At 38.1% G+C, this 21,270-nt stretch overlaps 3 protein-coding genes across 3 annotated transcripts; 1 reads left to right on the plus strand and 2 right to left on the minus strand.

Moving 5' to 3' along the window:
- The first annotated feature begins 694 nt into the window (after positions 1-694).
- LOC121651862 (glutathione S-transferase Mu 4-like) lies at positions 695-7,738 on the plus strand. Its single transcript, XM_042004300.1, has 9 exons — positions 695-845; positions 3,926-3,972; positions 6,180-6,255; positions 6,345-6,409; positions 6,492-6,573; positions 6,653-6,750; positions 6,841-6,936; positions 7,320-7,430; positions 7,588-7,738. Exons 1-9 carry the CDS (start codon positions 695-697, stop codon positions 7,681-7,683), a joined length of 822 nt encoding a protein of 273 aa, XP_041860234.1. The 3' UTR covers positions 7,684-7,738.
- Positions 7,739-7,862: 124 nt separating this feature from the next.
- eps8l3b (EPS8-like 3b) lies at positions 7,863-15,516 on the minus strand. Its single transcript, XM_042004297.1, has 21 exons — positions 14,912-15,516; positions 14,759-14,803; positions 13,982-14,082; positions 13,600-13,715; positions 13,454-13,518; positions 13,209-13,367; positions 12,719-12,868; positions 12,534-12,619; positions 12,326-12,459; positions 12,008-12,129; positions 11,761-11,896; positions 11,566-11,642; positions 11,376-11,450; positions 11,134-11,279; positions 10,032-10,230; positions 9,573-9,601; positions 9,340-9,433; positions 8,787-8,903; positions 8,610-8,698; positions 8,387-8,519; positions 7,863-8,306 (listed from the first exon to the last, which is right to left on the minus strand). The coding sequence occupies exons 3-21, from the start codon at positions 14,017-14,019 to the stop codon at positions 8,139-8,141; spliced, it is 2,133 nt and encodes a 710-aa protein (XP_041860231.1). The 5' UTR covers positions 14,020-14,082; positions 14,759-14,803; positions 14,912-15,516; the 3' UTR covers positions 7,863-8,138.
- atp5pb (ATP synthase peripheral stalk-membrane subunit b) lies at positions 15,513-21,035 on the minus strand. The gene is made up of 7 exons (XM_042004579.1): positions 20,855-21,035; positions 20,167-20,203; positions 19,228-19,373; positions 18,843-19,021; positions 17,650-17,775; positions 16,338-16,517; positions 15,513-15,590 (listed from the first exon to the last, which is right to left on the minus strand). Exons 1-7 carry the CDS (start codon positions 21,018-21,020, stop codon positions 15,513-15,515), a joined length of 912 nt encoding a protein of 303 aa, XP_041860513.1. The 5' UTR covers positions 21,021-21,035.
- Positions 21,036-21,270: the final 235 nt, after the last annotated feature.

A 21,270-nucleotide genomic window follows, 5' to 3' on the forward strand; every position in this document is an offset into this window, starting at 1 on the left:
ACCATATCTTTAATCTTTTAATCACAATGTAGTCAACTATATTTACCAGTCCTTTTTGTTGTTTGTTTTTCTAAATTTTTAAAAAGCAAACTGCATTGTTTGACGATGTTTAATTTAATTTGAAAGCACTAGTTACAGTTGCCATTAATGTTTTGATAAGATTAAACTAAATCTTGTACCAACTTTGTTTTTGCAGTTTGTTATTCAATGAATGCAGTTTTTCTACAGCAGATCATTTTAAATTTGAGAAAGTAATATACAACGATGCAGCATAAAGTGCTAAATAGTACTTCTTTAAATATGAATGCATAACTCACAGCAGTGAAGAGGAGAGTGTCTAATCATCGGTTCATGAGTCTACATACGTGTCCCTATTTAATCAAGAAATGGTACAGAGTAGCTGATTATTGCTATGAAACTATACAACATAGTAGATCCTTTTGCTGGAATAACACAACACTGGATGGACTTCACTTTCTGAGTGGAGTAGGATTTTTCCCAACACCAAAGATCCAATCTGAAGTTCTGCAGCAGAGGTTCTTAGTAGCGTCTAAACAGCTTCATGGGATTTTCATGCACAATAATGTGTGTCAATCACTAGCATTGCGCATGTATGGTGAATTTATGAAGCATAGCAATAGTAGATTAATAAATTCTTTTGCACACACCATGCAGCCTTTCCAACCGGCCGAACATGCTCGGGTCAACAATGATCCGCCGAATCGCCCCACCCCCCTCCTCCTCCTTGTCGGCTCCCAAGCTACAAAAGACCTCCACTCAACTCTGCGTCTGCACACAGAGACCTTCGCTTCTTTCTTTGCAGCAGTTCCTTCAGTTTCAGACACATTTGATTAGGGATGGTGAAAGCGAGGCCTCATGAATCATCGAGCCAACTTTGACACAAATGCATGAAATGGCTTAGTGTTCTGAATCATTTGACCAAACCAAAGAGCTCCATCTGCTGGCTGTGGGAGTCTGAATCATACTATTGTTTCAGAAGGACAGCATTGACACCTCACATCTGTCATGCCTATCTGAACTTGGAATAAGTGTTCAATAAACGATATGTAATCTACCATCCGAGTGAATATTTATTTTCTGTTGTTCATATAAATAACAAGGAGGGGTATTAGGTAACATTTGTTTAGGTAACAGAATTGTGGTGTAACTTAAGTAAGCCAATCTGTAATGATAGTAGTTACTCAGTGAGAAGGCATGAGGGAAGGAGTGTTTGTGCAACGGCTATAGTGACTGTGTTATTTTATACAATTGTAATAAAATTGTTTACTGTTTTATGTGTCTTATTATTTATAATAGATATTGCAAATGCATGTTATCGTCTACCTCATGAGTTGTTTTCTTTTGCATTGCTGATCGTTGTTAAATGTGGCACAACAGTTTATAGCACACTGCACATTTATGTACATAGATTATTTACTCAGTTTTTTTTTATCTTCTATATAAATTCTTTTTTTCAAATTGTTTATTTTTATTTTATAATGTTTTATGGCATTCAGGTTGTACAGCAAAGTAAGATTTTCATTGTTCAGGGAAACTTGTTTCCTTATTGTGCAAATGACAAAGACACTTTGAATCTTGAAATGTATTATGAGAAAAAAGACTTTGGCAACAAACGTATTTTCTGTTAGGCTTCAGTCTGCTCCTCCTCTGGCACACTACCTCTCCAGCTTTGGAGAGGTTGCACCTGAAAGAAACGCAAGAACAAAATTGTAATTAACCAAGTTTAAAATCATTAAATTCTCTGCTGATGGTGATCAGAAACCAGCTTGACTGTCTACGGTCCTGCAGGTTGTGGTTTTTCCTCTGCAGCTGTAGACTGAGACGTTTCCTCTGATGCTTCTGGTTGAAGTTTATGATTAACTTTAAAGTCTGCTCTTTGCAAGGCTTTTAAAAAACATCTATATAAAGAAAGGGGAACACCTGTGATGTTGAAGGCACTGCCTGCTCCGTCCTTCTCTCATACTCCGAGCTCCTTAAGCAGTTAGCATGGCAACGGCGTCTTGCGCAGACGCTTGTTTCCCCAAATCTCTAAAAGCTAAATGTGATTCAATATAAGCTAATACTGATGTGATGCTTTTCCTAAATTTGTTTTCAAAATTAAATGTCGCACAATCGCTACAGAATCTCCTCTCAAAAACCTGCGATCTCCTCAGCGTTTGGAATCTGAGAGATTGACAAGCCCGGTCCCTGATGACGTAACGAGGCCTCGTTTGGTCTATCACGTGACTTTTGGCATGCTGAATCAACGCTCAGAAACAATGCTCGAATCTATCATTAAGAGGTAGGATGCTAATAACAAAAGCAGAAGGTATATCCAGACTAACCTACACTGCCCCCTCATTACACATTGATAATAAAACCCTCAAATGTATAGATCAGATGTTGTTCAACTTCTTATGGAAAAATGAAACTCATTACATAAAGAAATCTGTCGTCATAAACTCATATGAGAATGGGGGCCTTAATTTTCTGGACTTTGAGTCTTTGAACAACACCTTCAAGATTAACTGGATTAAACAATTCATAAGAAAACCAAATTCAATATGGAATAGTATCCCTAACTATGTTTTCTCTAAAGTTGGTGGTTTAAAATTCCTCCTGATATGCAACTATAACACAGAAAAAATTCCTGTTCGCCTCTCCAACTTTCATAAACAAATATTACTTGCATGGTCTACAAGCACAACTTCTCACCGCACCGTTACTCTATATGGAATAACAAAGATTTACTCTACCGAAACAGATCCTTGTTTTTGGGAATGGTTTAACAATAATATTATCTGGGTAAAGCAACTATTCAACAGCATTGGTGTCTTATTTTCTTATCAGGAGTTCCTTCAACACTATGGGATACCTATAACACCTAAACAGTATGCTATAGTCTTCGATGCTATTCCATCTGGTGTTCTCATGTTACTCAAGAGTAATATACCTGTTTCTGTCCCTGATGTCCCTTTTACAACTGTAATTGACTCACCGATTGGTAAAATATGCTTTAACCCATCCAATTGCAAGAATAACCGTAAGATCCGCGCTCTTTTCCAGAATAATATTGTCTCTATGTCACCTGGAATATCTTACTGGAATAATCGTGTGAATAATTTATGTTGGGAAAAAATATGGTCCCTGCCTCAAAAATTCTTTGTGGTTAACAAGGTGAAAGAAGTGTCATTTAAAATTCTCCATCGATGTTACCCAGTTAAATCCTTTTTCATCAAATTCAAATTTCATGATCTTGATTTAAACTGTGCCTTCTGTGACGCCCATGCTGAGACCGTTGTCCATCTTTTTTGGAATTGTATTTATACCCGCAAACTGTGGCAGGATATCTGTGATTTTATTTTAAATAATATCCTCTCTGACTTTAAGCTCTCCTGGCATGATGTGCTCTTTGGTTTTTTCAAGATTGACATTCATTTGACAAAGAATATTACTTGATTATTACTTGATTAATCTTATTATAATTCTTGCAAAATTCTACATTCACAAATGTAAATTTTCCAAAATTAAACCTCTCTTTTGTGTTTTTATGAAAGAACTTGAATTGTACTTTAATTCAGTGTCCTCTCCTAAAAATATGAAAGCCATTAAAACTATAAGGTTGTGCTCCCACTTTAATAATATTTTTAATTCAAATTAATCCTTTCTTTTACTTGTGACCCCTGGCATGTCTGTATTTACTTGTTTCTTTTTATTTATTCTTGATTATTTACTTCTTCCCTTCTTTGTCTCCTTTATACCTTTCTTAATTTTCATTATGTATATTTGTACATTGTCCATTGTTTATGTACTATTGTTGTTAATGTTTCTTAAATTGAAATAAAAAAAAACAATGCTCGCAACACTTCCGTGTCACATGCTCGACACGTGATCGAGCAGATCGGCTCGAGCATAACATTCCTATATTTGATCAACATGGCAGTGACACTTGCTTACTGGGACATTCGCGGGGTAAGCTGCACCTCTTTCTACTGTTAATGAACTAACTAGTTTACACATGTCTGCACCGGTGCAGCTAACAGTCCCCCCTGAGCTTCACCGCCCATCCCGCCGCTTTTCAAGCTGCTTGTTTGTAATATTTGTGTTTTAAGTTTCGCTGAACACCACCACTGTGTGAGGCTGTTAGCGACTTGCAAAAACTTAACAAACAACGTTAGCCTGGGCCCGTGTGTGCGTGCCCAGTCATCTTCACAATTATATTGACTTGGAAAACTAAAACCGTTATCTGACCGTTACTGGATCTAAACCTTTAGATCCAGTATTGTACAAACAGGACAAAGATTGCTTACAAATTTGAGACTCCGGCCTTTTAGATCTGTGTGTACACGCACTAAAATCATTGTCAGCGACTGCAAACCCATTTGCATAAAATCTGAATACAACTGATAAACAAAGTTTTCTTCTGTAAGCATGTTCGACTGAGCCAAACTTTGTTATGAAACGAATCTGTGTTCATTTATTAATATGATACTGTATAACAAATGATAATTGTTATGAGTTTAAAGAGAAGAGTTTAACAAAGAGTTTAACAATAATAAAAGTGAACATAATTTGTGAGTGTTAAATACAAGATGTTTGATTATGTTGATGTGTTCGAGATGTTTTTAAATTGCTGAGATTTTCTCTAGACTGTGTGGAAAATTCAGACCAGACTGTCCCCACAGTTGCTATTCACACATGCCCTCAACAGCTGGGGATTCTGGACTGGAAACGTTCTCTCACAGCTGGACATGTGAGGAGGTGGCGTTTTGGCAGAGCGCAGAGAAAACGGAACATGTTAAAAGTATCATGCTGTGGAAATTCTTGTGTTTTTTTATTACAAGCAGCATGCAGGCCAAGTAGCAGCTCTTATAAATATGCACACTGAATATGCCTGATTATTTAATTCAAATGGTGCCTGTATGGTTTGATTCAATGCTTACCATTACAGGTATTTCAGTTAACAACCCCAGCTTTGCCTGGATCTGATAAACTTATGTAACCACTCCAGACTACCGGGGATGAAGTTTCACAAGCCTTAAGTAACAAAACTTGTTGACCACTGAATTTTATTTACTTCAAACTTGAAATTAACTGAAGTTATTCAGCTAAAGATTATTGTAGATTGTAAACCTTTAGATCCAGTATTGTACAAACAGGACAAAGATTGCTTATAAATTTGAGACTCTGGACTTTCAGATCTGTGTGTACACACGCTAAAGTCATTGTCAACGATTGCAAACCCATTTGCATGGATCATAAAATCTGAATACAACTGATAAACAGAAAGTTTTTTTTCTGTAAGCATGTTTGGTTTTTAAAATTAAGGATTTACCTAAGACATTTGTCAGCTGTAATGTGATTTTGAGTAATTTGTTATCAGTTCAAGACAAACTTGACTGTTGGCTGTTGAAAAGTTGTCACACTGCACAGCTCTGATAGTTGAGCTGTTGGCTAGGACTCAACATCTTAACCGCACTTCAGAGGGTGATCTTTTTAACCCTTTTTTTTAAGTATCTGCCTTCACTGTACATCGGGTCTGTAAACTACTGTGTTTGATAAATGAAATTCCCACAATGTTCTTGGCCAACAAAGGGAGAGGCTTCTGTCTCTCTCTCTGTCATGCATGTCAGTAAGCCCTTCCAGTTAACGTCATGTGTGGACATGTAGGATTTTAAGCTACTTAGAAGTTGTAACTAAAAGAGGGGAAAATATAATATATAATATAATATAAATTGAAAAAAAAAAAAAAAAAAGTCAGGCCACAGTTTTATCACGCTGTGACTCGCGAGAGCACATTTGTGACTTGCAGCAGCAGATTCAGGAAGTTGTAATCGCTAAGTTGAGGTTGTAAAGCAAAATGAACACTTGAAAAAAAATTTAATTACAAGTAAACTATGGAAGATAATTTGTCAGATGGACTATTTTTTCTCTGTAACTTCAATTTCGGTTCACGTGTGTGTGAGTTTTCTTTACAGCAGAAAATTTTGACATACGAGTTCAGATTTTTGATGCGCAACTTCTCACATTTTATTCTACAAGTTTTCACATCAAATCTACAAGTTTGTTCATTTTGGCACATTTTTACCTTCATAGGAAAAGACACGAGACAGACATTCATGCATTACTTGGAGCTGAATGTATAAAGCTGTAACTGTCTCATCTCTGACCTCGTGCAGCTTGCCCAGCCCATTCGCCTCCTGCTGGAGTACACCGGCACCAAGTACGAGAACAAGTTTTTTGTCTGTGGAGAAGGTAACTCACTGTTTCAGCTAAACAATGAATAGCTGCTGTAATTTTATCTGAAGATCATTCATGTGACCCATGTGTTTTTTATCTCACAGCTCCAGACTATGACGAGAGCTGCTGGTTTGATGAAAAACCAAAACTTGGAATGGACTTTCCCAATGTAAGAGTTTAACGTCAGCATAACAATTTTACTGTAAGGCAGGTTTTAAAATATTTAATACTTAATAAATACTTCACCATAGCTTCCCTACCTGGTGGATGGAAACAGGAAGATTGTGCAGAGTAATGCTATCATGAGATACATTGCTCGCAAACACAACTTGTGTAAGTATTCTCACACACGTTTGTATGTATGCAAGCAAATTTTCAGCTTCAGTCACTCAGGTTTGGGATCCATCCGCAGGTGGAGAGACTGAAGATGAAAAGATCCGAGTAGACATCCTGGAGAATCAGGCCATGGACTTCAGAAATGGCTTTGTGAGGCTCTGCTACTATGAGTTTGTGAGTATTAAACTGACTATAATGTAATGTTTTGTTTTTTTAATACCTTTTTAAAATCACTTATCACAGTCTCACCCCTTCTGAAATCAGGATGGCATGAAGCCAGGGTACCTGAAGGCACTGCCAGGTGTACTGAAGCAGTTCTCAGATTTCTTGGGAGACAGGAAGTGGTTTGCTGGTGAAAAGGTACGTCACCCCATGAGCATAAAAGGTTTCATATTAATCTGATTTGGTTGTTTGTTTTTCAAGGAACTTTGGGACCACAAGACTACAATACAGAAATCACATTTATTCAAATAAATCTTGGTGCAGTACAGTTGTTATGGTGAACAAGTAATCAGCTTGACATCTTGGATAACTGGAAAAACACCTGGAGCATTTGTTTAATAGCTCACCCCTGATCTTTTACAGTGCTCATATTTGTTTAACATGAACTTGCCCTAAGCTTTAATACTGAAATACTAATTTTGGACAATTATGATTTGATGACATGAATAAAATAATATACATCTGCCACTGAGTTTACTTTAACAGCTGCTTACAGCAACTGTTTATTTTCTTCTCAACAGATCACATTTGTGGACTTCATCATGTACGAGTTGTTGGATCAACACAAGATGTTTCATCCTTCGTGCCTGGATGACCTCAAAAACCTGAAAGACTTTGTGAGCCGTTTTGAGGTGAGTGCTTGACTGGTTTCAATACCCACAATTTCCAATGAAAGCTGCGTTTACATGTTGGCCCTTCTTCATTTTTCCACTCGGGCAGTAAATTCTTGGAAGTGTCTTGGAGGAGCCAGAAGTTTTTATTTTAAGTAACTCTTGCATGTCATTGTAGGCTCTGGACAAGATTGCTGCCTACATGAAATCCAACAGATTCATGAAGACTCCTGTCAACAGCAAGATGGCCAAATGGGGAAACAAGAAAGAGTGAAGACTGAATCCATTTATGCCTTAAATTTAATTTGAAAGCACTAGTTACAGTTGCCATTAATTTTTTTTTGATAAGATTAAACTAAATCTTGTACCAACTTTGTTTTTGCAGTTTGTTATTCAATGAATGCAGTTTTTCTACAGCAGATCATTTTAAATTTGAGAAAGTAATATACAACGATGCAGCATAAAGTGCTAAATAGTACTTCTTTAAATATGAATGCATAACTCACAGCAGTGAAGAGGAGAGTGTCTAATCATCGGTTCATGAGTCTACATACGTGTCCCTATTTAATCAAGAAATGGTACAGAGTAGCTGATTATTGCTATGAAACTATACAACATAGTAGATCCTTTTGCTGGAATAACACAACACTGGATGGACTTCACTTTCTGAGTGGAGTAGGATTTTTCCCAACACCAAAGATCCAATCTGAAGTTCTGCAGCAGAGGTTCTTAGTAGCGTCCGTTGTACATTCCTGGTGGTCCGTTGTGCATTCCTGGTGGTCCGTTGTACATCCCTGGTGGTCCGTTGTACATTCCTGGTGGTCCGTTGTGCATTCCTGGTGGTCCGTTGTACATCCCTGGCGGTCCGTTGTACATCCCTGGCTGTTCACTGGCCAGCTGCAGAGAATACAAAACATTACATGATGTACTGGAGTTTGGTGTGTATGTGTTTGTTTATCATATGACACATTACTTACTGCAACTGATGACTTGATAGCCTGAAGCTGGAAGAAAACTTTACTTCCTTCCTCTGGGCACACAGTCCTTATCTCATCTTTAGACATTTCCAGAAGCCCTCTTCCACTCAGCACCCCAAGGCTTGCAACAGTGCTAGCCAAAAGAAAACAGAAATACATTTTCTCCTTTTGACTGTGAAAACGTCTAAATTAAAGTATAAAAATCCCGAAGTTTGATGCTTACATTTTGGAGAAACCTTTGTACCTAAGCCAGGCTTTCACTTCTGCAGGTGTGGATTGCATGTCCAAAGTCACTGGGTTACGATTGTCCCACTAGGAGGGAAAGTTAGGAGAGCCAAACTATTGTATATAAATGCTGTTATACATAGCCCTCAACAGATTTAAATGTCACTTTACTCACTGGTACACTATCCTCTGGTCCACCACCACTCATCGGCTCCAAAACATTCTGGGGGACGAAGCCTTCCACATCACTTGAGTTGCGAACGAGCCACCATTGCTTGGTTTTTTTAACCACCTGTGAAACACATGCATCTCACATGCTATGGGGCTATGATTACGGATGTGGTACGTAAATCTGATATTAACTGGCAAAAGCTAATAGTTTTCAAAGTCTAGATAATGTACTTGAGCAACTTTCTGCAGATGTTGCATTTCAGAAGCTTGACATGTTCTTATAAATTTAGCATATTTTAAAATTGTTCTAAAAAGCTGATGCTACCCTGAAGTCTAAAAACAAGCTGACAATTTTGATAAATATGGAGACGAATGTCAGAATCTATTTATACTTTTATAACAGCACAATAATTTGTATGGTAGAAGGGGAAAGCCTTCAACCATGGCTGGCAAGAGGAATCTTTAAATAGCATATTCATGTTCATTTACAACTGTTCAACAGTTTATTAACAAATCTTGTGTTTGTAATGTTTACTGTAATATGTTTGTCTTCTTACCCGAACCACCTCTCCCTTCATTATGCTCAGCTCTTGGTTGTTCCTGGCCATAAAATTGTAAATGACATTCATGTACAGTGGTGGCTCATTGGGGCTGAAACAGCGGTAGACAAACACACTTTGTGAGAGCAATGCTCATAACTCAATACAAGCGTTACACCCAGTTTGCAAGAACTGCAGCCACAAATTAGATTGTGCAGCTTTATTATGTGTTGTCGTATGGCAAAGCTTACCGGGCACTCCATGGACCACTGGGCATAGGCTGTAAAAGGGAAAAAAGTACATGAGACCAAAAAAGGACCTTGTGATAGTGTGTTCACATTAGACATGTTTATTTCTTTTGCTCTGCAAGCTAACAGTTAACAGGTCCTGACTGCCAAATGATGGCATGGATTGTGACTGTAAAAGACACTTTGAAATACCATCCTATTCAGCAGCAATAATTTTAACAACTTAGAACATTAGCATACGAGTAAGAGTCCACTGAGAAGGTCAAAAGCTGTTATCTAGCATGTGAAAGAACACTCAGCAACTCAGCACACTCAAGCACTCAGCAATGTCTGCCCAATAAACCACCAAACATACTGGTGAAACTCTGGAGGAGACATACTAAGACCACGATTGCTGCAGTAGACTGGATTCATATAGAATCCAGCTGAATCTCCAAATTAAGGGTGTCAGTATGGGACTACCTCCTCAGGATGCTGCATTGCTCTGGGTGAGTAGTTTGGGCCCTCATCGGGTCTGCCAGCAGGGAAACGCTGGCTGTTGCTTCTGCTCATTGGAGTGTTGTGATGAGGGGGTGATGAAGGTCTATGAACGGGTGGAGGCGGCTGCCAGCCATCATAGAACTCTGGGATGTAGGGTGGGACATCTTCTGGCCAGTTAGACCTGGAAGGAAATAGGAGACCATTAAACTGTCATAAAGGTTCTCACAATAATCCTTTATTTTTTTATGTTTTTTTACTTTAAATATCAATAAGATGTTGATCAATATATTTTGGACCAGAGTCTCAGAAACCGGTCAAATGAATACTTATAATTCCTTTGTTAATATGTCTAAATTTACTTTTGTACAAACAAAAAGACTCTGCCGCACAATGGGAAGGCCCAAATATAATTTATAAATTTATATAAGGTATTTGAACAACAAGAAGTAGACAAATATAACTGGTACAGCTTGTGTCGATTATAATGATCGTATTTTTTCCCAGTAGGCTATTTATCCCCAGTTATTGTCAAAGAGAGTGAGAAGGGTTGTTCATGGTGATAAGGTGAGCAGTGGTGGGAGGGATCCCCTGAAATTGGTATATTTTAAATACTTTTAAACATATGTAGTGAGATTTTTAGGGCTATTCCCTAATTAAGAATAGTGACAGAAAGCCAGAGACTAAACAGCCAACTCTTTTTAAAAAATTATTGATATGTGGACAGAGAAAATATATGCTATGTTAACCAAAACCAGTTCACGCTTCCTCTATTTGTAATGCTGAGCTTTCTTCCATACTCCTCAAAAGACGGAGTAGACGCAGACATAAAGGAGTTTCTTTAATATGAATGTCCCAGCATTCTTTTTTTTTTGTCTCCTCTGCTGACAGAGGAGAAACTGGGAAATATACCAGTGAATCATTTTTTCCATAAGTAAAAGGCACATAACCTCTGACCTGTGTTTACACATCAGCAGTGAGTCACACCCAAAGTTCAGGTGTGTCAGGACGGGTATGGTGCATATATAATCTCTAGGCTGTACATGGCTTGTATAAGCTCAAACAGGAAGGTATCGGTTTTCCTTACCTGGGAATGTTCCAACATTCTCCCAAAGACCTCCACAGGCCATCCTCCTGTGGGTCCACCACCTGACTGAGCAGCTGCACAGCTCTCTCTGTCAGCAGAGGAGAGACCACAGTGGGAGGCATGTCTGCCGGATACAAAGGAACTATCTGTGGGACAATGAAGCACATACAGTCACAACCAGGACAGACAAAATACAAGCAGACAACCAAAGACTGAAAATAACTGCATTAAGAAGACTTTACCGTGCCCAAATAATTGAAGAAGATGTGAACAAAGTCAGGAGCACTAGGGTTGGTGAGAACTCCATCCAGCTGGCCCTGCAATGTAATGAGTTGTTCTGCTGCAGTCACACATTTCATTCAAAGATGTCTGCCCAACTGTTTTCAAATTCATTCCAAGTTTACAAAATGTGGAGACTAAACAAGTCCTTACCAGAAGATTGAATCCATATTTGATTTTCTGAAGACAGTCGACATATTCAACCCACGATGGCAGAATGACATTTGGCTCTGTAGCAGAAACACACTCCCATTAAAGATTTAACAAACACCGTCATCTCTGGAAAACCACCCCACGTTCTCTTTCTAGAAAATGTCTGTGGTTTCATAAACTAAAGAAACATATTACCATTTTTCTTAGACTTTTTCTTCTTATTCCCACTTTTCTTCTTGCTTTTTTCTTCTTGTGGAACGGGTGCATTTTTTGAGGCCAACGCTTTCCCCATAAAGATCTCCAAATCATCTATAACGTGGTTTAAAATCTCCTAAAGATAGTAATATGGAGAGGTAAAAACACGACATAAAAATATGATTTATGTGTGAAGAGATTATTTTAGAATTTTGATGATAATTCATTAAGTTATTGCAGCACTGACTGTGTTCCTCTCTGCGACTTCTCCCTCAAAAACCATCTCTGGACTGCTCTGCATTTCACGAGGATCTCCATAATGCACGCTCTCTTCTTGTGGAGTGAAAGCTTGTGGGGGAGGCATGTACTCTAATTGGAGGATGAGGAAGAGGAATGAGGACACAGCCTAAAGGAGTTTATTGCTTTATTGAAGATAACATTTTCAAAATCAGCTTTGTGAGGAAATTAAAAAATAGAGTTAGATAAGCGCATCTGCCAGAGATGATGTGGGTTTCTTCTTTTGGGCAAAAAATGATAAATGGTATTTTAAAGGCTCTGAGTCTACCTGGCTCTCTGCTGTTCCACTGTGGGGCCATGTGGTCTGGTGGTGGCGGGATCCTTTCTTGCGGTACAGGACGGGGTCCGCCTTGCCAGAAGCTTCCTGAAGCTTGCTGTCCAATGATGTTCTCAAGATTGCTCCTGAAAACATCAACAGACAGCAGTTAGCATTTGATCTCCACCTCTGCTATCTGAGATTTATTTGAACACTGTACCTGATGTCAGAATGCTCTCTATGCTGGTCCACACTGCCGCCTCCTCTCTGCATTGACTTATCCAGATCATTCTTAATGATCTCTGCCTGGTAAAACACACCTGCTTTTACCCTCTCTCTTCCAACATGTGACTTCAGAACTACAGGTGCTGGTTACAAACACATCATCTTCAAAATGGGACTCACCCCTGTTTCCTCACACTGGAACATGTAAACCTGAGGGACACGCTTGCTGCGCTCTTGAACAGTTACTGTTAGCAGAGAGTTGTAGGCGCAGCTGTCCAGCACAGCTCTGGTTTGCATGATGCAACTCAAAGGCATCGATTCCAGCTCCACCTGTGAGATCAGAGTGAATACACAGTTAATAGTCAACACTTGGACAAAAGAAAAAAACATGTTTTATCTCTAAACATCACACTGCATTACAGCAAATTCACTTGTATGGCTGTAAATGTGCAGAGCTTAAATGGAAATTTGCTTTAGTTATAGTGTGAAAACTGTACAGGAAGCCCTAAAGCAGTCTGGTCTGGGTCTCTGAGTAAAATCAGCCTCCAAATTCTTGTTTCAGTGAATCTTAAATTTTGGGTGCTTAAAATGTTGAAGCAAGATCTGTTTAGTTTAAACAAAAAAAAAAAAAAAAAAACAGCTAATTTATCTACAAAGGTTTACAACTAACCTTGGTTTCAATGTCACTGAGTAGAAGATTTTCTCCCTGAATCTCCATGATCATTTGTTGAGGCCACAGTTGACCTTTGCTATCCAGCATCTTCAGCCTGGCCACACAATCGTCCATTGTCCGCACCTCTTGGCCATCCAGCTCACAGGTGAACAGATGCTGCAGAGAGGAGGGTTGTAGTTGAAGAGTTAAAGGCTGCACAATTAGTACAATGATGAGTCACCACGCAGGTGTAGATTTCATACCTCCACCCTGACTTGAAAATTGTCTGGTTGTTTGTTGAGCAACTCGGAGTACTCCTTTCTCTGCACTGATATAAAGAACATGTCTGAAGCACTTTGTTTGTGCATAATTTGCATATGAACATATTTATTTTGATGTCTGAACATACTGTATATGGCTCTTCCACTGGGTCTGAACAAGCCGTTTCTCTGGAACGGCGAATTTTTTGGGTCATCTTGTTGTAAATCCCTCCTCTGTTGAGGAAAATCCTCCTGCGAGAAACCCCTTTACAAAAACAAGAGGTATAACATAAACAGGTAAAGTGGTGTACACAAATTGATTGTACAGCTTGAGCACATTACATGGCAATAAAAGCACCTAGTCACCAACAGAGCGACCTGCAGATACGCTATCAACAGTCAACAACTCACTCAACTCAGCTGCAGTCACAGCAGCATGTTTTAGCTTCAACAAGTGTGAACAGATGTGTAGAATGTGGAAGAAATCTCAAACAGAGCTTAATTAGTTAAACGTTAACCTGATTTACTTACTTCGCAGAGTAGGAGAATCGATTGGTGTTGCCTAACATTATGAAACACCTTTTTCTTTTTAAACTTCAGATCAGCAGGAATCACTCAGAAAGTGCTCTGACCTGAAAGAAAATGTTTTTTATATTACCAAAATATGCAAGGCCAGCTGCAGTACACCTTATTCTGAAGGAAGGCACACACTGAAAGATATACGTACATATGGACAATATTAGTCTTTAAAATGGTAAATGCTCTGTATTACTGTACCTGGAATGATACCCAAAGCACTTTACATTATACATCGCATTCACACACTGATGGCGGAAGCTGCCATGCAAGGCGCTCAACCACAACCCATCAGGAGCAATTTGGGGTTTGGTGTCTTGCTCAGGGACATCTCAACATGAGCTTGGCAGGCTGAGGATCGAACCGGCAACCCTTTAGGCTTCAAAACAACCACTGTAACCACTGAGCCACACCGCCCAAAGCATTTTTTTCCGTAGTGGAAACACTGCTGAGTGTTTTATGGCCGAATGAATAGAAACTAAATCTAGATTGAGAGGCAATGACACTATAAGAACAATACTTATTAATCAGTGACAAAAGCTGCTGTAAAATCTAGTGTTTAATTGAATGACAAGGTTGAATAATAAACTATGAAGGTTTACATTTACACTGGATGAGAATTGAGATATTGTCTTAGCGTGATAATTTATAAACAGGTTACAGGAGTACATCTTAAAAAGGTGAAAAAATCAGTTCAGGTCAGATTCAGTGTCATTTTGATGTGCCACATACCTTCTCCCTTCTCGATCGTAGATCTTTCTGGCAACAACCCACTTTCTGCAAGAGCAAACATATTCTAAACAAGTTGCTGTTCAGCCGCAATAAAGAGCAAGTTAATCTCCTTCCATTTTAACATTGAGTCACATTAAAGCTAAAGATTATTACCTTTCTGTCAGCTGTGCCTCAATATCATCGTTGACTTATTTCAAATATATTTTCTACCAAGACTTCTCATGGAACAAAGCATTTGTTCCTTATGGAGCTGGCCGAGAAATTTTCCTTGACTTCCGTAAGGCACGGGGATCAAAGTACAACAATTTGATGAGAGTGACTGATCCAGAGGGGGTGGCTTTATTTGTCATTTGAAGGAAGGTGAAAAACAGCAAATCCGTGGCTTGTTATGAGTCCAAAGGGTAGGTGCTGCCATACACAGCCTCATTCAGAGCGATCAAAGGTCTTAAATGCTTTTCTGAAATCCTAAACTTATACAATTTGTTACAGCAGAACAAATCCTGGTCATGAATCATTAACATCACAGAAAGAAATGCAGAGTTTTTAAAAATGTTAATTAAATAAAAAGAATATAAACCAGTTTTAGTTGAATAAGAGAACCATTTATTTCACCATATGCTGACATGTAAATACTGTACACACCCATAATGACAGAGACCATTTTTAAAGAGAAATAGTTTATTCTATAAAGAAAATTGCGTCTCGTCTAGTGACAGGTTGGGGGTTTGAGTAGCCTTCTCTACAGCTGGTCAGTTTAGGCTGTAGCCTTGGCCTGGGTGGCTTTGGCCAGTGCCTTCAGGTCTGTGATGCACTTGGCGATGCTTTCCTTCTCCTGGAAAACATCAACAATAGAAAAGAAAAAAAAAATAGATGTTAGAGTTTAAGGACTTTAATGTCAAGCCAGCAAACAGAAAATACAAACTCTCACATTTAGAAGAGGAAAAAACAACAGAAAACAAGCTATTTTATCTATTTAATCTATATCTTGGCATTTTCCCCCCTTTTAGACACAAGTCAAATATCTGAAATGTTACTGATCTTTGCTAAATCCAATACATTTTCCATAAATTTAAATATTTTATGTATATTAGGGGGAAAAGTGTTAAGATTACATATTGATATATTAGACAAAAATATAAAATCTATCTAGGGTTTATTTGTTTTGATTTTTTTTTCTTCTTTTTTAAAATAAATCTAGCGTAGACAGACTAAAAATGTGGAAAAACAAGAGCAGAGATATTAAGTGTAGCAGAGCTTAAAACCACATGACAATCAGCTTTTCTATGCAATAATGATGGAAGAAGGGGATTTCATTACATTCAAGGTCACACACAGTTAAAAGAGATTTTTGCTCCAAAAAGGAGGCAAAAATAGAAGCACAGCAGGTTATATTTTAATCAGAATTATCTTGTATCCAAGCCAGGACAGTAAATAAACAGTAAAACAGCTCGATAACAGAAGAGGCACTTATCTATATTGTACACAATAACGTAACCTTCTCACCGCAATACAGAACTTTTTTCCTTTTTAAAGATAGTCATGAGTTATCTGGTGGCTTCAACACTAAAATAAAACTGACCTGCTGTGGAGTAATGCTGCCAATGACGTTCTTCTCCACCCAGTTGACCATGTGCTCCTGCTCCATCCGACGGTGGAGGTTCTGCAGGGCAATCTGATAGTCCAATCGCTTCTTCACCTCATTGGTCACCATGTGTAGCCTCTCTCTGTAGTTGGTCTCCAACAGCATGGACACATTGTTCTGTGAAGAGATAAAAAAAAAAAAATCAAATATGTGTAGCCAGAAGGAAGAAAACAGAAAAGTACAAACGTTCAAGCTTTTTTATTTTTATTTTTTTAAGAAAAGAAAGAGGCATGTGATTTATCTAAATTTAATCTACAACATGTGAACGATCAAACATTCAGCTTTAACCAAGGCTCCTAGCATTTTTTTTCCATGTCCTCAAGGCTGGAAATGCAGCGGCCACAAACTCAGGACTGCTTTAAAAATTAGCCTACATGTAAAACTTGTATTTCCTCCTAAAGCTCAAGGATACGACAAAGAAATAAATGCCGAAACATTTTTTTCCAAATCTGTTTGCAAAGGAAAAGCACATTTTTACTTCATGGCACTTGATTCTGGACCTGGCATCTGTTTTTTTTTTTTTTTTTGTCTCATTGTTATGCCTAAGTGTCTGTGAGTAAAGATCTTTAAAATATAAATATATCTAATGTATGAAATTCTTCAATTCCCTGAAATTCTATAAAACATTCAAGCAGTTATCCATGTGATAACCAAAGTAGTTTTGTAACAGCAGTGTTTGATGTGTTTCATCCTAATATAGACTTGTTAAACTCTTTAATAATAGAGTGTGGTTAACATATGCAAATCTAATTTTAATTTCTCTCTCTGGAGAGGATATTGTAAAGCCTCTGGGTGTCCACTTTAGGAGTGCTGAAATCCCAAAGTGAAACCCCCGAATTAGACCAATAAAAGACATCACCACCAACAAGAATGAGGAGTTCTGCAATAAATTGTTAAGCTTGTTTCAGATTACATGAAGGGAAACAACATAGAAGTTACTCCATTGATTTATTATAACATTTAAAGAGAGCAAATGGTCACAGCAGTGCAGCTGATTTTATCATACAGTGTCCTTCTGACTTAATCACATCACTGTTCATTTTGATGATTTTCTTATTTTAAAGTAACCGCCAATTTCTGTCACCACCAGGCTTCAGTATGTTGTGGCAGTTTCAACTTGTTGCCACTAGAGGTCAGTAAAAGCCTTCACATCGCTGTCAATATATCCTAATGTGTAAATACGCAAGTTGCCGCATGTCATGATTAAAGACAACAGGAAGTCTAAATGTGAAAGGTCAGTGCAGCTTACCCTCTTGGCGTCAAACAGCATTGATCTTCCCTCTACTCTCCACTGTTCCTTCTTCTCATCCTCAATGGCCTGAGTCAGGCTGGATATGGAATGGTCCTTCACTTCCTGGGCCATGGCCATTTTTTCCTGAAGGGAAGGAAGACAAGAGAATAAACCAGGAGGATTACAAGGACAACTGTAAAGGTTGTACATGTAATTGAAGGACTGTGATCTTTGTTCTGAGAACATGATATTTAACATAATATCGTTACTCTGTGCATTCATTTTGCCAGTGTGAGGAAAAAAAAAAAAATAAATAAAACTAGGGCAGGGACTACAAAGAGGTGGAATTTAAAAAAATGTATCTAACTAATCACTTTTTAATTAGGCTTTTTAATAATACTAATCTTGATTATTCACAGTTCAATCGCATAACAACAGTTACCCCTAAAAGCAGCATTTTCTAATTTGTATGTATCGTAGTGGATGACTGATTTAAAAAAAAGACAGACAATAATATTGTAAACTCAAGCTCTGGTAATGTCTGGAAAAATGCATTTAACTGCATTTCAATTCCAAACAGTAGAAAAATGGAAAATATCCCTGGCAAAAATGAAATAAGAGTCTAATTAAGAGTCTACAACATGTTACAGTACTTCTAACTTTTTAAATGACCACACTCTTCATTAATAGGCATTAATATCTGACTGTAAGCTAGGACGGGATCAGCTAGTGGCAATGGAGCTCTGAATGTAGCTGGGTGCTGCTGCATGAGGAGTGAAATCTTCTGGACTGGCGAAGGAGCCTGCGACAGCACCTGCTGCTCATTGAGAAGCTGCAGGTGCTGCAGCTATACATGCTTTCACATCAGTCACTAGAGTTGTCGCTAGTCACTTTTATTTTTTTAAATAAAGTCGATGGTCTGAGGTCCAAAAACTCGCTAAATATAGAGCCGAAGTAGCTAGATTGGCAGGACTGTTAGCCAAGCGCTGACATTTGCATCAATATAATTGATGTACCAGGAAATCGTGCACTGACAAACATTCCTCGTTTTTTGAAATGCAACCTGCGATTAAATGTGTTAATTTTTTTAACATGTTAATTTTTCTGTGATTAATTAATCAAAACTGCATGTAAAAATCCCATCCTTAAAAACAACAAAAAAAAAAACTTATTCTTTACTATAAGAAAAAAAAATAAATAAACATGATCACTGTTGTGAAACCTACATCATTCAGTTGGTCAGCAAAAGCTGCAACACTTGGACCAAATTTCTTGACACCATAAATGATGATGGCTCCAATGGAGGCAGCTGCAAAGGTCTCATGGTTGATGACGTACAATTCTTTAGAAAGCAAGTAGAGGATGAGCCCGGTACCCAGCATGTAGGGTCCTATTGAGAAAAAACAAAGATCATAGGGAGAGTTTTCATTAACTGAGTCATGTCTTTCAGCAATACAATGACAGACAGCAGCTCTTTGTTGAGGGAATAATTATAATGTGAGTAGTCCTACACAGTTTGCAGTCATTTAAGGGGTTGCATTTTTACAAAGGAGACTTTCTTTAAATAAGTCTTGCATCTAGCAGAAGACTACTAACCTGTGACTCCAGTTTTGGGATACAACAGCTGGAAAAACTCCTCTGGGATGAGGCCATGGCGGACTTTGCCTCCCTTTTCTGGCAGAGGGGGCACTGGGGCCAAACTCTGGGATGATGTGTGCAGGGAACGAGATGCGTGGACCAGCCTAAGAGAGACAATATAAATAGCTTTGAAAAAAAAAACATAATTCAAGTGATTTATTTTTGTTAGGTAACAAATAATATGATATCAAATAAATAAAACAGCGTTTCCCCAAGATTGAAGGGCCAGTGGGCTTCTGCGGGCACTTTACTCTGTTAACTTACACTTTGTTCTGGCTACCAACATTATTCACAGATTGAAGTTAGGAGGGTTAAAAAAAAAACACACACACACACACACACACACAAACAAATGCTAATATTTGGGACAGATTTTCAGTCATTTAGGGCCAATTACCGATATTTTGCTCTGGACTACTACTCACTGGGAAGCTTTAACTACACTTATACTAGCTAATGAATAAAAGTTTTTCCTTCTTCGGTCTTTCTGTTCAAATTTAATGGAAATCCATTTCTAATCCAATCCGTTCCATTGCATACATCTGCTAATTTATTGTGTTTGCTTATCAATACTGTGTACCAAGTTACAGTTTCACTTCAGAAAACTAAAAACCAAATTCCAATACACACAGTTTGCTTCAAGGTTGAGGTGCATCCAACATTAAGTGAACATTAAGTTTGCACAGTGTTTCTCATGTAGCTGAAATATGTAAATTAGCATGAACATTGGGCACCCAGAACCACAAATGTGTAGAGCATTGACACTAAGAGTCATAAGTTAGAGTCCTCTTCTCTTCAGAAAATGGTGCATGTGTACCTGAAAAAATATTTGGTTAGCTTGCCTGCACAACTGTAGAGGAAACACTTTCATAGTATTCAAAAGTTTTTGTTACTTACCCTGCTCCAATAGGGCCACAGCCTTTCAGGGAGCTGGCTGCAAATAGAAAAGACAAGTGCTCAAGTAAGAGGTTGCAATTAAAGTTTGTTTAAATTAATGTCAAAATTTATCTATTTTGCCGATTATTGAACAGTCCTTCTAAATAGTGTATAAGTGCATTAGTATTAGCTTTCACTAATACAAGTGTCTCTAAAAACACAATGTGTGCCGTGACAGGCAGAACTGACATTGGACATTATGTGTAAATCAAAATATAGCACTTTAAAAGTAGGATCTATGGTTTACATTTATAAAATAATCAAAAGTAGAGAACTAGCTGTCAATTAGGTGACAGAGTTTGTGCAGAGCTAACGCTGGCTAACGTCAGTTTATCTAGCTGTAATGAAGCAGAAATTATATTGCATAAACATATAAACACTCAGATTACGTGTCTAATAACTGGTAATAAAAACACATGCTTTACACTTGCAACAGCCTCGGGGAATATACGTTGTCTGCACTTATTTTAGCTAAAGCCAGCTAGCTTATGTTAGCCAAATGCAGGTAGCATGTCCCATTCAGAGTGCGGCCTTCGATTTACCCTTCAGCTTATGTTTACTTAAAATTTTTATTTGTCCGCGTCATAATTTGGTCATGCTACACGTAAAGATTTGACGTTGACATGTCGAAATTTAGCTTAATACATACCAGAGACCAACACGAGCCTGGACAGCATTTTTAAATGATGATGTGCCAATATCTTGCTACGCCGGGCACCCTTGTTTCGGCCTCTTCGTGCCCTTCTGCAAAGAGCGACAAGGATGGCGGAAACACGAGAAGTCCTCTGAAATAACGCGAGATTACACAAGCGCATGGTCGCTAGATGACGCTGTACGCAAATATACACCTCTTGATTATTTTAAATATATTTTTTAATCAAAGCACAACCAGCATATAGACCAAACAGGAACAGGAAAGGTAAGAGATGTTTGAGAAAATAATAATGAATTTTTTACACTCTTAGTATTTCAGTTGAGTTTGGTCTTTAAGTATGGTGCTAAATTAGGCTGTCAAACTGATTTTCATTGTTCCTGTAAGAATGACAATAAAGATCACTAAACTAA

The sequence above is a fragment of the Melanotaenia boesemani genome, chromosome 13, assembly GCF_017639745.1.
Source record: "Melanotaenia boesemani isolate fMelBoe1 chromosome 13, fMelBoe1.pri, whole genome shotgun sequence".
NCBI lineage: Eukaryota > Metazoa > Chordata > Actinopteri > Atheriniformes > Melanotaeniidae > Melanotaenia > Melanotaenia boesemani.

Bases quoted from the DNA above. Each gene is read 5' to 3' on its own strand.
- LOC121651862 (XM_042004300.1), top strand. From the start codon at position 695: ATGCTCGGGTCAACAATGATCCGCCGAATCGCCCCACCCCCCTCCTCC. The intron at 6,410-6,491 runs GTAAGAGTTTAA...ACTTCACCATAG, and splicing joins TTGGAATGGACTTTCCCAAT to CTTCCCTACCTGGTGGATGG. The intron at 6,574-6,652 runs GTAAGTATTCTC...ATCCATCCGCAG, and splicing joins TGCTCGCAAACACAACTTGT to GTGGAGAGACTGAAGATGAA.
- eps8l3b (XM_042004297.1), bottom strand. From the start codon at position 14,019: ATGTTAGGCAACACCAATCGATTCTCCTACTCTGCGAA. The intron at 12,620-12,718 runs GTGAGTCCCATT...GTGTTTTACCAG, and splicing joins TCCAGTGTGAGGAAACAGGG to GCAGAGATCATTAAGAATGA. The intron at 11,897-12,007 runs GTCAGTGCTGCA...TACTATCTTTAG, and splicing joins AAGTCGCAGAGAGGAACACA to GAGATTTTAAACCACGTTAT.
- atp5pb (XM_042004579.1), bottom strand. From the start codon at position 21,020: ATGCGCTTGTGTAATCTCGCGTTATTTCAGAGGACTTCTCGTGTTTCC. The intron at 19,374-20,166 runs GTAAGTAACAAA...TGTCTCTCTTAG, and splicing joins TGTGGCCCTATTGGAGCAGG to GCTGGTCCACGCATCTCGTT. The intron at 16,518-17,649 runs GTAAGCTGCACT...ATCTCTTCACAG, and splicing joins TGCTGTTTGACGCCAAGAGG to AACAATGTGTCCATGCTGTT.